This window comes from Lonchura striata, chromosome 2, assembly GCF_050655825.1.
Source record: "Lonchura striata isolate lonStrDom1 chromosome 2, ASM5065582v1, whole genome shotgun sequence".
Classification (NCBI taxonomy): domain Eukaryota; kingdom Metazoa; phylum Chordata; class Aves; order Passeriformes; family Estrildidae; genus Lonchura; species Lonchura striata.
In genome coordinates, this window is record NC_140704.1 from 23,473,773 (window position 1) to 23,490,029 (window position 16,257).

The window sequence follows — 16,257 nt, forward strand, 5'->3', positions numbered from 1 at the left end:
AACTATAAAACAGGTAGTCTCCAGACTTAGAATGAACCCTTAGTGACATGCAACTACCTGTTAAAACAACAGATAAAAAATACTTTTTTGATGCCTGTTCTTCAAAGCTTCACAGTAATCCAACTTTCATGTTTCTCTCTCCTTTTATTTTAGACTCCAGTTCAGACTGGAGTCAAGGAATGTATCTTGCTCAGACCCAGGGATCCGACACAATATCTGAAGGAATAGATGAAGGTGAAACTTCAACAGATTTACTTCCAAAAAAAATTAAGGTAAAATACACTCTTTTTTTTTTTTAAGGAACAAGAATGATACTACTGAAATTTGAGATTAGCTTCTGCCTGATCATTGATAACAGAGCCATTTATATAAGTTTTAGTGTTGACTATTTTAATAAACTTTCTCACAGTGATGTGCATTTTTGCATTTTAAATTAGGCTAAATATGAGTTTTATATCTCTAGGCTTGTTCTTAGTTATGATTATGAGAAAGAAAACTAGATATAATCTAGTTTATATATCTCTAGGCTTGTTCTTAGTTATGATTATGAGAAAGAAAACTAGATATAATTTATTGCAATTTTGTTGTATTAACAATAATGTCATGATCATACATTACACAATTGTATAGGTTCTATTTTTATAGCTATGTATGAAAGCAAAGCTGTTTATCATAAACAGTAAGGGTATCATGCTTTAATTACATTTTTTTTCAATCATTTTGTAACAAATCCCTAGCTTCATAATAATTTCAAAAAGCGAATGGCAAAGCTCACTTGGAAGCTTCCCAGGACTGTTTTGAAAATGTCAGTTTCCATTAGTAGCTATTTTAAAAAATAAAAAATTGATTTGACAGATATACACTGGAAAACTTTATTTGAAACTGATGAAAAATACAAGTATTTAATAAGTTTCTGTGTGACTTATATAAAGGACTGGGTTACACTTCTGTCCTTGATATGAGGAAGCATAGTTTCCTTATGCTGATCAAATTAGAAGTAACAGTTTTCCAATACATATGAAATAAGATTGCTATTATTATTGTTGTTGTTATTATTATATGCTGTTATTACTGGCATTACTGATTTCTTTTTGCTTTTATTGTAGGGCTTGCTGAGAGCAGTCCATCATGAAGGCATACAGGTGCTGTCTCTCACTGAATTTCCATATAGTGAAAAAGATCTTTCAGCTCATAATAAGCAAGAGCCAGAATCATGGCTAGAAGAAAGAAAAGCTTTCCTAAGCACCATCTCATCTTTGAAAGATCTAATTACAAAAATGCAAGTTCATAGAGAAGCTGAGGTATAAATAATATTGTATGATTCTATCTGAATAAAAAATAATTTATTATGACCTTCTAAGATACATTCACTGTTCAGGTTTAAATGCTTAAATATTATTTTACTAGGCAAAATATTTTTTAAATTATGCCATAAAATTCTATATTGTACTTCATGCTATTACAGCATATATTTGTTCTTCTGTGCACTGATAACTTTTGACTGTATAGGTCCGCATAAGAATAATTTTATTTTGAAACATTTTCCAGTAGCAATTTAAATAGAATTTTTTAATGCTGTTACTTATTGGCTTATTAATCAGTAATGTGTTAAAACTTTTGCTTGTTAAATTACCCCAGTTAGACTCTTGGATATATGCAGGTAGTTTCGATTACATCATTTCCTTTAGCATGTAAAGTGGGCAGATGAACTTTGTGTCATTTAAAATTAAATCTTTTTCATACACAATATCTGCACAATACCACATAACTCTGTGAGAGCCTAGGGAGAGATGTGCAATATATGAACAATTAAAAGAATAACGTGATATAGTAACCTCAGTAATAACTGCACAGGGCTAAGTTTTCAGTTACAAAAAGCTAAATTGCCACCATTGTAAAAAAAAGCTAAAAGTTTATGATTTGTGAATGCAAAAAAATTTGTAATGTGTACAGTAAATGCATCCATTTAGATGGATGAAATTTACACAATTACTAAGAAAAGCTAAATATTTCAGTGAGAACACACACTCTACATAGAAATTATAGTGATATAATCTTTCAATTTGGCTCTTTAAATTGTTTTTTTTACCACTGCAGATCTATGCAAGTACTGAATCTCCTGAAGGTGTGTCAGACTGGCGAGGAGAACTTCTGCATGCCATTCAACAGCTTTTTGTGAGGGAACAAAATGTTCTCCTTGCTGCATTTCAAACTGAACTTGCAGAAATGGGCACAAGAGATGCAGTGATGTTGATGAATCAGTTAGAGCACAGACTACAAGAGCAGGTAATATAAACTGTACTGTAGTCAAAGTGTCTACATTAGATTTTAATTTTAAATTTATAAATACATTATAAATATATGTATTAATGGTAGTTTTGACAGTCTAAGGATGAAAAAAAGTCAGACTTGCAGAATGAACTAGTGTCTTTTGAAAGAAAAATTATGTGGCATGGGAAAGAAAGTTTTGGGTGCACACGTTACAGAATATATACAGACTTCAGAGTTTGATTTGAATTAAATACAATTGTCCTGAGCTTGATGCTGTTAAATTAATTAGAATTACATTACACTGTCTAAGAGAAATGGTAGCTTGTTTATACAAAATAATTTGTGAGAAGAGAAAGTACAATGCTGCTATGGGACAGAGAGAAGTAAGTTATCTCCTCTGGAACATGGAAGGATTAGCGAGAAAATTGCAGTTTGCCAGAAAAGTGATAGCTCTTTTTAGTCTCTAATTTTGATGCCTAGAAGAGAACTAAAAAATAACAAGCAGTTTTTCCAAATATTGTAATACTGACTTCATTGAAAATGTTTTGAATATATGTGGACTATGAATATATAAATAAATGTGATGTCAACACCGTAATTATTCTCATAGAATCTGGAGTTTTACTTTGAAATGTTTCTAATGCTAATAGGCTACTAACCAGAGAGCAGCAATGGACAGTCTTCAGAATGCAGACAGAAGAAGTTTGCTGATGGAGATTCAAGTATTACATGCTCAGATGAACAGTAAGAAAAGTAACCCCAAGAGAGAACAAGAGATTGATTCAAAAAGCCAAGGTGACTTCTGTGGTAATTTATATCTGTCCAAATGCTTTCAAGGCAGTGCTCATAATGTTGTAAGTGACAAAAATGGTGACTTTCTTTGGTCTCTGATTTTGATACATGTGTTCTGAACACTCATACTTTTCATCTTCTTCAATCTTATTTGACTCCTTTTGCAAAACTTAAGATAATAATCTGCATTCTTATGACTTGTATCAAAAACTGAAAGTAATACTAAGTTATCTTCAACTGCTGTAAAAATCGAGCTTGAATTTTAAGGTTATTTTCCGTGTATATGCTTCACTGTTTAGGTTCAGCAGCTTGGAAATTATCTAAGTTGGATAGTCAGTCATAATGCAGAAACTAAGAAGCAATTAGAATGAAGAACAAAAAGTTCAGAGAACAGGTATTAAGTAAAGCTCATTGTCAGTGTTTAGTTACAAATATTAGGTCACAAGTATACATATGTAATATAACTAACTTAAATTGTGTTAATCATCATCATATGCAGATGATGCATATTGATATAGTTGCACACATCTTATAGCCTGTAAGAAATACAGAAGTTGAAGTGATTTATTCAAAGTACAAAAGGTATTCAAGTATAAAAGTCATGGGTTTACTTTTATTGTGCTACTGAAAGAAAATATTATTTTAAAATATCACTCTTAATAATAGCCTTGTGGTCATGCTTTGGCTAGGAGAAGCTTTACCCAAAACAGTGCTTTTTTCATGAAGTAATTTCCATGTGAATGTGCTCCCATTAGAAATGCTGGAGTATAATATGCAGCAGAAGCAGTTGCAGATTCTGGAGATGCAAGTGGAGCTCCGGAGTATGAAGGACCGAGCAGCAGAGCTTCAGGAGCAGCTGAATTCAGAGAGAATGATGGGCTCAGAGCTGAAGAATGAACTTGCACAAGCCAAACTAGAGCTTGAAGCAACCCTTAAAGCACAGCACAAGCACTTCAAGGACCTAGAAACTATCAGGTGTGGCTTTCAGTGCCAAGCTGTCTGTGTTGACTGTGAAGATTTATCTTTCCTAATCTGAAACCATAATACTGATTTTCTTAAAGGGCTTGATCTCATGTACTATAATTGCTTCTCAGTATTTCTGTAAAACCTACCTGACAAAAATAGACTTTTTATATTTGACAAAAAATGTATTCCAATTCATAACTTAAGACTTTATTAATTATCAAGTTCTTTTTTAAACTTTGTCACATTAGACTACTGTATACAAGCTAATAAATAGACGATATTTATTAAATTTTTTAATCTCCCAGGAACATGGAGAAAAAAATTGGAAAGTTATGATGACTTAGCAAGTGCTTCCATATGAAATGCTCTAAAATGTTGCTTTGACATGGTTGATAGCAGAAACCACAGATTTGGCACTTAAAAAAGCCATTATTATTTATGCCTGAGCCTGAGGGATGCACCCATGAACAATATCTTCATATTCAGCTCAGAGATAACAAATTAAGCTGGAGTTTACATTGGGATTACTTCAAAGATTACTTTATACCCTTTACAGACCATCAGGAGCAAGTTTTTTCTGCAAACAAATGCAAAATTGATTTGTAAATAAATGAAAATTTCAGTTGTAGATTTTTCCTTTTCCCTAATACATTTTTTTCCCTTGAGAAACATGGCAGCAAGATGCAATTCCATGGTATTCTTTGAGATTTTGGCCTGTGACTGGATAAGGTTGAACACTTACTTCCTCTGAGTCCCCACAAGTGGCAGCTACAAAGGTAGCAGGATGAATACACTTGTAGGTCTTGAACTATGCAACTCTTTTGGATTTGAGTTAGTCTTGTCTTTGTAATAGGCTTTTCACTGTTACTCTACTAGACTAGCAGTGTTTTCAGTGCACAGGATGGAATAAATATATAAAACTGACTGTTTCATGATAGTATTAGAGCCATTGCCTCATGTAAAGTTTGCCCATTTCTCTTTTAGGACTGAAGTTAAAGAAAAAGCAGCTGAACTAGATATTCTCAAGGATACGATGGCCAGTGAACAGAAAAAATCAAGAGAGCTACAGTGGGCTTTGGAAAAAGAAAAAGCTAAAATGGAACGCAGTGAGGAAAGAGGAAGAGAAGAGCTTGAGGTATTCCATAATCACAAGTGGCCTGGGACATCAAGGAGCATGAAAATATTCTTTTGGTCCATATTTCATCTCAGCTTACTTTTTTTTGTCAAGTGCATGCTTCATTGTTCTGACTTCAACTGTCATATCATCTAGAACTGAAGAAAAATGTATAGAAGCTGTGTGGCAAAGTATGAAAAAGGCCTGATGCATATTCCATTTAAATCAATAGGAAGTTTACTGTGCTTTTCAGGCCCAAGATTAGAAGATTCAATAATGGCTCTAAGTTATTCAGTGGGACAGGACACTGCTGGTATGGCTGCACTCAGCCCCCACCACAGCCTAACTCATAAAATATAGTATTTAAGAATATGATTTAAGGAGACATATTGTTTGTCACCATTTAAAAAGTCTGCAGTTTCACCTCATGAAAAGCAAACTAGGGAGTTACTTAGGAGAAAATGTTTCATTAATATCTTCTTTGGTACCTCTGCAGTATTTGATACAGTGAAGGGGAGAGCAGGTATCCTGCTACAAGACAAAAGACAAAAAACCAGCAACTTCAACAGTATCAATTTAGTTACATCTTGAAATCCAAAGTTGAAAAATCATTTCCACAGTTTTAGAAAGTAAAAACAGCTGGCTGTCATCAGAACTACAGTTGTTTGTATCTCACTATAAAGTATGTGTTAAAAAGATACTTTTATGAAATAATCTGATTTTAGAAGAAAGACATCTTTAATGTATTTTAGTATCAGATGTAACTGCAGCATTCAGAATATTGGGGCATTATTTGGGAATAGCAAAACCTGTTTAAAAGCAGTGTGTGTAGAGGTAACATATTTGCAATTTGCAGAAGATAATGGAAAGTATGCACAAATGGCTTTGATAAATTCTTATGTTTTCTTTTGAAAGGACCTAAAGTTTTCTCTTGAAGATCAAAAACAAAAGAACTTAGAGTTAAGTAAACTGCTGGAGCAAGAGAAACAGCTGTCAAGTGATCTGCAACAGAGAATTGAATCCCAAGAAGCACTCAGTGCTGCCCAGCTGTCACATGAGCGAGGCCGTAATTCGGAGTTGCAGGTGCTTCTTGAATCAGAGAAGGTTCGAGCTCTTGAAATAAGCAGTGCCCTAGAAAGGGAAAAAGAGCTATGTGCTCAGCTTCAAAGTGCTGAAGATAAGGGACAAGCTGGAACACCTAATCCATCTGAGGAATTGCTTAAAGAGCTACAGAAGCAAATGGATGAAAAGCATGACCGTATAGTGGAGTTAGTAAGTGAGATGGAGAAGTATAAACTGGAATCTGTGCAAGTGAGACAGCAAATGGAAAAAGAAAGGCAGATTCATAGGCAAGCGTTACAAGCAGAACAAGATGCTAACATAATAGTACAAAAGAAACTCCATGAACTGGAGACCAAAGTAGAAGACCTTCAGTGGCAACTTGGAGAAAAGAAGCAAGAAGTTCATAAATTAGATAATGAAACAAAGAAGTTACAGGAAATAATCCAAGAACTACAGAAAAAAGAGCAGGAGGATGAAGGAAGAAAGGAAGCCAAAAGGACACCAAGCCACAACCCAAATGAGGTACAGTAGGATTGAAAGTAATGTGTAATATTGAAATATGCAATTTAGCTTTAATTCTTTTGCTCAGTTATTGTGTCACTGTGCCTTGACTCGATCTATAAAATAGCCTGCAGATTACAGAACATAGGCACCAGAGAATGCAAAAGGGAAAGCACTCCAGTTTGCTTCCTAAAACTATTCACATGCTTCCTCCTGACAGTGAAGTTACAGAAGTATATAAGGAGGAGCATAGTAGTGTACAAGGAGGAGTATGAGCAGGAGAAATGTATCTGGGTGTATACACCCACTTTGTGTCTCAGTACAGGAGAAGAACATTCCTTGCAACCAGTTGCAGGAATGAGCTATTCCTACTTAGGAATACCCCAGGTCACTGCCCTTAATCTTTAGTTAATAAACTGCAAGGAGTCTTTGAAATATTATAAGTGATATTCCAACAGCTTCAATAAATAAATGAGTAAGCAATCAAACAAGCGTATGTCTGAATATGTCTATGTTAGCAAACAAAATAGAAGAAAGAAACGAGGTAAAAAATCAATTTAAGAATTATCCTAAATTTTAGATGAGTGAAAATGCTATCTCTGTTGCCTCTAAGTTCTTCATAGCCATAAAAGATTAAGAGAGATTTTAAATTATTTTTAAATTACTTTTAGAACATTTTTAGAAACTTGTCTGTAAGAGGTAAGTGTTGCTGGGTGAGTGATTTGTGGGTAGTCGCAGAGAGGACTGATGAGAGACTTCCTTGCCTCTTTGCTATGTTTTTGCCCATCCTGACATCATTTGTTTTACCAGTTATTTGTATGTGGAGCCAGGAAGGAAATTTTTTTTCATCTACTTCAGCTACTGGTTTTTATCTTCTGAAGCATTGGAAACTACCCACAGCTAGAGGCAGGATGTTGAGTGTGTTGGTAACTGTGACAGCAGCAGCCTTCCTGCCATACTCATTTTGTGCACCTTGTTCCTCTGCCCAGAGGGAACTGCCAGCACTGTGGTCAGCAAAGAGTTTTCCCTTGGATCAGGTTAGCAGCAGCTGTTGGGGTTTTTCCCCTTCCTCATCAGCAGATAATCTGATCTGCTTTCCAGGATCTGCCTAGAATTTCAAATAATGAATCTCCTGCTGTTTCCTGTGACATTTGCAACACTCTGACTTTTTTCCTTTGGTACCATGCTGTAGGGCAAGCAGCCAAAGACAGAGCCATGGACTCAGGTTTCTTTGTGAGGAATGGCAGTTCTTCCATGGCAGTGTTGGGAGGCTGTTACCTAGGAATACCTCTTCAGTGCATTGTTTTGCTTGTGGTAGCATGTAGTGTGGTTGCCTGGGACTGGACTGACCTCCATGACCATGGTGGCTTCTTTCAGCCCTTGTTTTTCCTGACTGTAAATTGGTTACAAAAACACATAGGTCCCGTTGCCCAATTCCTTGCACAACTGGTAAAGGAGCTGCTGATGGAAGAAACAGAAAGGCTTTGTGACATCCTGCTGAGTTTTTTGACTGGATTCACACTGTAGCTCCATGATTACTAGTTCTTAGTACAGAAAGACACTAGACCTTTTATGAATGATAGTTTAGTGCTACATTAGAGCAGTGTTGTAGTCACAATAAATTTCTTTCTCTGTTCAAAATTATTTGTTCTTCAGTTTCTGAGTGTGTTTCAGAAGCATATGTTTTCATTTTACAGCACTGGATCACATACTATATATATATATATATATATATATATATGTAAAAAATACATATTTCTTTCCAGACTACCTGGGATACACCCAATGACAGAACAAGAAATTGGGTTCTCCAGCAAAAAATGGAAGGAGCTGAGACAAATGAGTTGACTTACCGCACACTGACAGGAGATCTCTCTGCTGCTACTGAAATTCTGGAAAAAGTCAGACAAAAGCTGCAAAATACATCTCCAAAGCTGAAGCAGTTGGCTTGGAAAGCTGCTAGCAGGTTAGACCAGTCTTCAGCCATTTAGTTTAGTAAATAGCAGCCAGCAAGCTAATATATTGGGTTTGAAAACTAATTCACAGACTGCAGGATTTAATTGAGTTTGGGGTTGTTAGTTTTATTGTGTATGCTGTTACTTGAGATGTGTACTGATGGAAGATCAAAATATAGGACCAGGACCAGTATCAAGTGCTGCTGTAAATCCTATATGTTTACATTGGGTCCTTTCTAAGGCACAGCAAAATAGTCGTTTTTTCCTCTGAAAAGTGATAAGATTTATCTGGGCATGGTATAGGTAGATGAATTTAAAATAGTAATTAAATAATTCATCGTGCCTAAGGAGATGAATATCAGGATTATTGTTCTGAATCACCCTCCTTGAGGAAAATATAATTATGGTCAAATGAAACTGATTTTGATTCTTATTTCTGGAAGGTTACTATCTCCATAAGGCTAAAAAATACCATGGCACCAGGTCCATGGGAGGTTTGCATCTGTTTTTATTTTGCTGTGATGGTCATTTAATATTAAACATTCCTTCTGAAACATTTGGGCAAAGCAAGAATGTAGTGTAGCTGGGAAATACCCTATGATTTTGATCACACAGATTCAACAGATTTGTGGGAAGCAAAACCACTATTTTAAATGTGCTTTATGTGGAATATCCCTGTCTACAAATGAATGGAACCTGTTCTGTACACTTTTTTTTTTAAATCAAGACAATTTTGTTTAGAGTCACTTAGCAGTCTTGAAAACATTGCCCTGTCTCCTGTACTGCTGAAATTATTTGCTCTAGATCCAGTGCATGGGTATCCACAAAAGTTCTGTTAGTCTGGCTTGTGATGTCAGAGTTGATCTGCTGTTGAAACCCCTTTTGTTTCAGATTGCAGTTTGAAACAGCAGATGATCAGGACTTCATTTCAGTACAAAATGCTATTGAAGAAGTTATTTCAGAACTGAAAATACTGCCTGGATTGTCCAGTCTGGAAGAGGTGAGAGTCAATGCTGTAACTTTGATGGGAGAGTTAGGATGAAGATCTGTGAGCAGAAACTGCAAGGAGCTTGTAAGGCTGTACTTATTCAGGTCTTTATAGGGGAAGATTCCAGTGAGTCTTCTGACTGGAGTTTGTAAAGTATAAAAACCCCTTTCCTTTTGTTTTTTACTATTTGTAATACTTTAAAAGTGATTTTGCAACTTTGAAATCAAAACTTTTGCAGTTTCATTTTAAATTTCTGCATCTCATGGCTTTTTCTTTAAGATGTTTTCCTTTCAGCAGTAATCCTGTAACTGAGGAAACTTTACTCAGTACTTTGTGATATTAAAATCAACATGTAGTATTTACTGTATTGTGTTGACACAACACATTTACTTAAACTGCCTTGTTTAAGTAAATGAAAGGCCACTGAAGATTGAGTGGCGTGCACCTGTGTAAAAGAAATGAAGTTAGGTAATCTGTTGCAAAGAATTCGGCAATATTTGATTTTTAAGTGAGCTTGATTTGGTCCCTATATTTTAAGCAAGGATTTTCAATGTAACTTGAAAAAGGTTTTTTTCTTTTCCTCTAAGTTAGATAAACATAAACATAGTAGAAAACTTTGCAAATTGAGCTTGTATAAAAATACTCTGTTGTAATGTATAGAGTAAGTATAGACAAGAAAGTCACTGTGATTTGTAGTTTACATGTATGCTGAAGTTTTTTATATGAAGTTGATACAAAGCTATTGTCATTATCTATAAATGTTTTTCACTGTAAGCCAGTTATTTTCCAATTGGCAATTTGGACCTAATAGAAGTTGAGTTTGGTTTTCTTTCTTCCCTGTAGCTGAAGATGGTGCTGCCACCAGGGACTCCATCCAGCTCCCTGACTGAGAGGCTGCTCAGGCAAAACGCAGAGCTGACAGGCTTTGTCAGCAGACTGAGTGAAGAGAAGAATAATTTGAGGAATGCTGTTATGAAACTGGAGGAAGAACTGAGAAGATACCAGCACAGACAGCCTTCTGCAGACTATGTATGTCCTTGGTGATACTGATCTACTGAGTTATGTATTCAGACATAAAAGCCTAATTTCTTGTCCTAGTCACCCAGTTGAGAGTGATCAAGTCATTTGTCTTTCTTGCCTTCCCTCTACAGAGTAAATTGGTGTGAGTTATTCATGTTCATTGGTCAGTGTGTCAGCTCATTCTGTTAAGTGTAAAACCTTGTGATTTTACCCAGCTTCTTTTTGTTAACTACTTTTTTATTTTAAATGTTTTGTGCCTTTCTTTTTTATCTCTATCTTGTCACCATGATATCAGATCCAGATAGGTCCAGATAGCCTTCAAGATCATGAAGCTAGGATTCATGAGGGGACTCGAGGGGACTCTTTTTTTAGAGAAGCTGTATTTTTCTGGGACTTTGGGATCCTAAAGTCACTGTTATTGAGGTGTTAGAGTGCAAGGGTGGCCTCAGATCCAAGCATTGAATAGTTTTTCTTATTAATTTTATGAGCTCTCCACCAAACCAATGGCTAGAATGACATGGCTAAGCTTCTCCGAATTATGTCATTCAAATTCAGTTTCCTTTGTCTTCAGTCTTCTAGGCACTCAGCAGATATTGGAGTTAATATTGATACTCTTGTTGCTTCTGAGAAGGAAATTTGGAATAGAGAAAAGCTGTCGCTGCAGAAATCTTTGAAACAAGCTGATGCAGAACTCTCCAAACTGAGAGCAGAGCTCAGGAGTGAGGCTTTCCTCAGAGAACTGGGATCAGATACTGAAAATGCTGTTTTAAGGGTAAGAAGATATTTTTTCCCACATACTAACTACAGCTGCTTTAAAATTTTTGATTTAGGCTTATTTTTCATTGTGTTCACTCTGCTTTATTCTGAGTAAAAAGATACTAATTCAGTCTTTAAATTTTCATCCTCAGATACCTGACTATTATTTTTTCTCTCCAAGAATGACATGGACACCTATGTTGTCCTTTGTGTGTTCTCTATTTCTTGTTGTTTAGGTGATCCTCAATATATAAAGTTGCATTCAACAAGTGTGAGCAGCAGCACAGTCTTCTCCATGGTAGTGAGAAATGAATAATCACAGAAATGCTATGGAAGTAACGATGTCAAAAGTCTTGGAACTGTTGTGATTCTTGGACCTTATGAGGTTTTTTGTCTTTTTCTCTTGTTGCAGAGAATTTATGGCAAATACCTACGAGCAGAGAGCTTTCGGAAAGCTCTCATATATCAGAAAAAATATTTGCTGCTGTTACTAGGAGGATTCCAGGAGTGTGAAGAAGCCACGCTGGCCCTCATAGCACGGATGGGGGGACAGCCTTCCTACACAGACCTTGAAATCATCACACATCGTTCAAAGGGATTCACACGATTTCGCTCTGCAGTCAGAGTGTCCATTGCAATTTCAAGGTAACCTGGAGGAAGTTACAGTTCAAACAGATATGACTGTGCTGGTTAATATATACTTTTCTAGCTCCCTAGTGAAATCTAGAAATTGTCATATTCCATCCTGTTTAAATGGTGTTTTTGGTAGTCATGAATATAGTAGATACTTGTAGGGTGACAAGGTAAGCAGAGTGTAGGTAAATTTTGTAATAGGAATAAGCAGTCTGATTGTAGGTGAAAAGGGCTCAGTATCTGATAATCACAGATGGAATGTACTGGGTAAAGTCATATTATTAAAAAACATGAGCGATTCTAAGGATTGCACTTATTGACAAAGGCTTTTTCTGCAACTAAATTTCCTTTAATATTAAGTCTTACATGTAAGTATAATATAGATTTAGGTATTAATTTTCTCAGTCTAGGTAGTCCTTTGAATTTCACATGACTAAGGATGGGCAGGAATTGATGAGGAAAAAAAAGTAAAGTTTATTACTGCATAGTACTCCATGTTGCTAACAAACCTTCACAAATGTTTGAGCCCCCAAGCACTTCTGCTTGCTATTGTTCTGAGCCTTGTGTGTCATATAAATTCAAGAAAGGGTTCACATACCTGTTGTGAGAATTTTACTCACAGTGCTCTGCAGTTGCAGTTTTGGGGCTGCAACAGAGTAAAAAAGTATATTTAGTATGATTTGAAAATACTGGTGTGCTGTAGCTTCGGTGTTTGAGCCATTTACTTGGATCTATACAGCACCTCTGGAATTGTACAGGTGAAACTGAAAGCAGGTTTGGGCAAATGATGGTCTTTCTTAGTTTTTTAGAGAAGTTGTAGTACAACTTAGTACAGAAGGATGTTTTGTATTTGATACTCAGGTTTTAGATGCCCATCTGTTAATTTTGCTTGCTAGTCAAGAAATTCTTATACTTTCTAGAATACAAAAAGCAGATTATTTCTGTCAGACTACTTAATTTATCCTGAAGCTGTTTGGTTTTTTGTTTTTGTTTTGTTTTGTTTTTAATTTGAAATGCAGAATGAAGTTCCTGGTTCGTCGATGGCACAGAGTTACAGGTTCTGGTATTCTGACTATCAATAGGGATGTCTTTAGCCAGAACACAGGTAATGACTGAAAAAATGGTATTTGCAAGTCACACCACTGCTTAATGGAGATGGGTTTTAATTTGTGTTATCTTCATGTGGAATGAATGGGGGCTGTTCCCTCGTTCTTTTGCTGTAATTGTTTGGATTAACCTATTTCTCAGTTTTCATGCTCAACACACACACTAACCTATTTACTTTCTCTTCAGTTTTGTTTTGCTCCATCATGGGTGGGATTTAAAAAAATATGGAAAGGTTTCTCTATGGAGTGTGTTCATGAAAGCAGTTTTAGCTGAATCATTGGAGTTTTCATATGAGATCTGCACCATGGTCCTTTTCTTAGAACAAGTTTGTCATTCTTTTGTTAGAGGTTTAAGTCTGGGAAATAAGAGTTTTCTGTTTGCTTTTTGTTTGCTTTTTTGTAGGAGTCTAAGGAGAATCAGAAGCTTCTTTATTATTCAGTGGCTATTTAGGTCTTCACTAAAACCTTTACTCACTCTGTGAGAGTTTTGTCACTGATGTCAGTGAAGCCAAGATTTCACCTCTGCTAATCCTTGAGGGAGTCTGAAAGTGGTTTACACTTGTTAAATGCCATTTTTGTGATATGCAAAAAGAAAACTCATATCTGAGACTCCCAGTAAAGTACAAAAGGTCTTACATTTTTTAGTTTTCAAGACACTGCTTTTTGTATTTCTAATATTCTGTATCTTTTGTATTTCTAGGTAATGAATTACGGCCTGATTCATTTTCTGGTGGCATGGATCTTTATGGAGAACAGAGGCATTCTTCTAGATCCAGGTCAGGCATAGAATCTTCTAGATCTCCTATAAACTTTCAACATAAGTATATTTGGGGTTTTTTTTATTAATATTCTCTTTCAGGCTGTGTTTAAATAACTGAAAGCCTCAGTGTTTACTGCTAAGGTTTGAGACCTTTGATATTGCAAGATTTAACATTTTTGTTAGAATGTCAAAAATGATGTCTCTGGCATTCAGTGTGATTACTCATCACATGATTGAGGCCGAAGCTCAATGTGAAACCAGGTATTTTTCATCAAGGGCAACATTTTTATGCATGCCATCATACTTTGATGAGCTTATATGAAGTTGTGAGTTCAGATCTTCACTGAGTATCAAATTTTTGGGTTTCATTTTCATGTAAAAATTTTAATGTAGCCATTTTTGGGTTTCATTTTCATGTAAACCACCTCAATATTTGTATTGTCTTAGTTTGTCATAACCATAACAGTTTACATGGTAAAAACCTTTAATCTATTTTAGCCACTATTGACTTTTATTTAGAGTAATGACAAGAGGCAGAATCCTGTAGATGGCGGTGTCCTTGTTGACACAAGCTTCTTAATAGAAAACTAAACTTCAATTTACCATGGATTTTGCTGCAATCTCACTAGGAATTTGCTGGTCAGTCTTTGTCTCAAAAAAATGCAGCAACAAATCCTGTGCAGTAGAAAGAAAAGGCCAGGGGGAAGAGTGGTTTCTCTGGCTTGAGCAGTTAAGTGGCAGGGAGGTTTAATGGGTTTGATGTGTTGGCTACCACATGGACACACTAAGGGCCATGCAGGCCAGAAGTTATCCCTGCCTACAGTATTCTGCTGTGTTGCTGATATTTTTACTCAGAATTTCCCTTTTTGAAATGATGTGTGTTGTTTTGCCCCTAGGTTCCATGCAGATTTAAACCCAGTCTCCTTCGCCTGCCCCCAGCTGCAGAACTACGATCCCGAAAGGGCTCTGACGGATTACATCCATCGTCTGGAGGCACTGCAGAAGCGGCTCGGCAGCGTGCAGTCAGGTAGGGCTCAGCACCCTTCCCAGCACCTCTGGGCAGCACAGGGCCCACTGCCACATGGGTGCTGGTTCTCTGAGATATGTAACAAACAACTTAATTTCAATCTTCAGCTTTAAACAAGAGGCATTTCTGAACTGTAGCAAAAAGCTCACTTAAAAGAAGACTGTAAAATTCTTTGAGAATAGATACAAGCATGCTTTCATTATAGATTTTGAGATTATGGGTAACTATTTACTTCCTGATCGCTAATAAATGCACAGCAAGGATTCAGTTGGCATCTTGCTAGGAGTTTAAGTTATATAGAGAAAAATGTACCCAGAAGACTGGGTTGTGGGAGAGGAATTTTTTCTACCACTTCAATTACAGAAGTTACAGTTAATTTGTCCCATAGATGATGACAGCTTTTGTACTGGAAGAGGAATACATCAAGAAAATTGTCAGAAAAATGGGATTAAATTTATCAAATATGAGTTTTGAAGTTACTGTGTTTGTCTTCACATTTAGGAAATCATTTGGGAAAGTTTTGTTCTTAAAAGATTTGATCTATAAAAGTCTGTATTCTATGATTTCCCATGTAAAATCTTTCACACTTATTAATCTGAATGTACATACTTGTTCCACGTAATCCTGATGACAGTTTTTCTCCATCTTACAGGTTCAACTTCATACACTCAGTTGCACTTGGGTATAAGAAGATAATACCCTTCAACATCTCCATCACTGGCAGTGATGCTAACAGATTGCCTTCTGTAAATCTGTGCTCTTTCTGTGCTTTTGTATAATGTGGATATTGTGGGACCAATATGAACACAGCTGTACGACTGTATACAGTTCCATCCTGGCACACCCACAGAGACTGGGATTTATGGATATAGGCACTTTGTGTTTATGGGAAAAAAAATCTGAACAAAAAAAAATCCCCAAACAAAACCTCCCCAAACCCAAAACAAACCTCCCCACCGTTAAATTACATGTATATTTATGGAATGCTAATTTAAATGATTAACTTATGAAGTGTGTATTTATCAAAAGGGTGCAAAGATGAAACTTGGGTATTAATTAAATTGAGCTACATTCAGCAAAGTTTACTTGCACTTTTTCTGGCAAGGCTACTGAAGTTACATTGACTCTCATAATATTTGCTACTGGCAGTGCAGACAGAATATCACTTGTAGAGACCTATTTTTGTAATGGTAGAAGTTTTGAATTTTATGGGTATTTTGTCAAAGTACTGAAATAAACATGACTTCATGCTTCTAACTGTGTTCAAGAACCACTCCCTTATTCACATGGAACAGGTTACTCCTGC

At 36.0% G+C, this 16,257-nt stretch overlaps 1 protein-coding gene across 7 annotated transcripts in view; it reads left to right on the forward strand.

The window, feature by feature from the left end:
* AKAP9 (A-kinase anchoring protein 9) overlaps nt 1-16,208 on the forward strand; it is a 103,832-nt gene extending 87,624 nt beyond the window's left edge. For all 7 annotated transcript variants that reach the window (XM_021551652.4, XM_021551655.4, XM_021551653.4 and 4 more), the window contains 16 exons: nt 154-272; nt 1,107-1,301; nt 2,098-2,286; nt 2,922-3,066; nt 3,819-4,038; nt 5,014-5,164; nt 6,059-6,727; nt 8,473-8,672; nt 9,553-9,661; nt 10,493-10,678; nt 11,241-11,441; nt 11,838-12,070; nt 13,078-13,163; nt 13,865-13,940; nt 14,821-14,951; nt 15,604-16,208. In XM_021551652.4, coding sequence (XP_021407327.3) covers nt 154-272; nt 1,107-1,301; nt 2,098-2,286; nt 2,922-3,066; nt 3,819-4,038; nt 5,014-5,164; nt 6,059-6,727; nt 8,473-8,672; nt 9,553-9,661; nt 10,493-10,678; nt 11,241-11,441; nt 11,838-12,070; nt 13,078-13,163; nt 13,865-13,940; nt 14,821-14,951; nt 15,604-15,647 — 2,954 coding nt within the window. In that variant the 3' untranslated portion in view covers nt 15,648-16,208. The remainder of the gene's footprint in view (nt 1-153; nt 273-1,106; nt 1,302-2,097; nt 2,287-2,921; nt 3,067-3,818; nt 4,039-5,013; nt 5,165-6,058; nt 6,728-8,472; nt 8,673-9,552; nt 9,662-10,492; nt 10,679-11,240; nt 11,442-11,837; nt 12,071-13,077; nt 13,164-13,864; nt 13,941-14,820; nt 14,952-15,603) is intronic.
* The last annotated feature ends 49 nt before the right edge of the window (nt 16,209-16,257 follow it).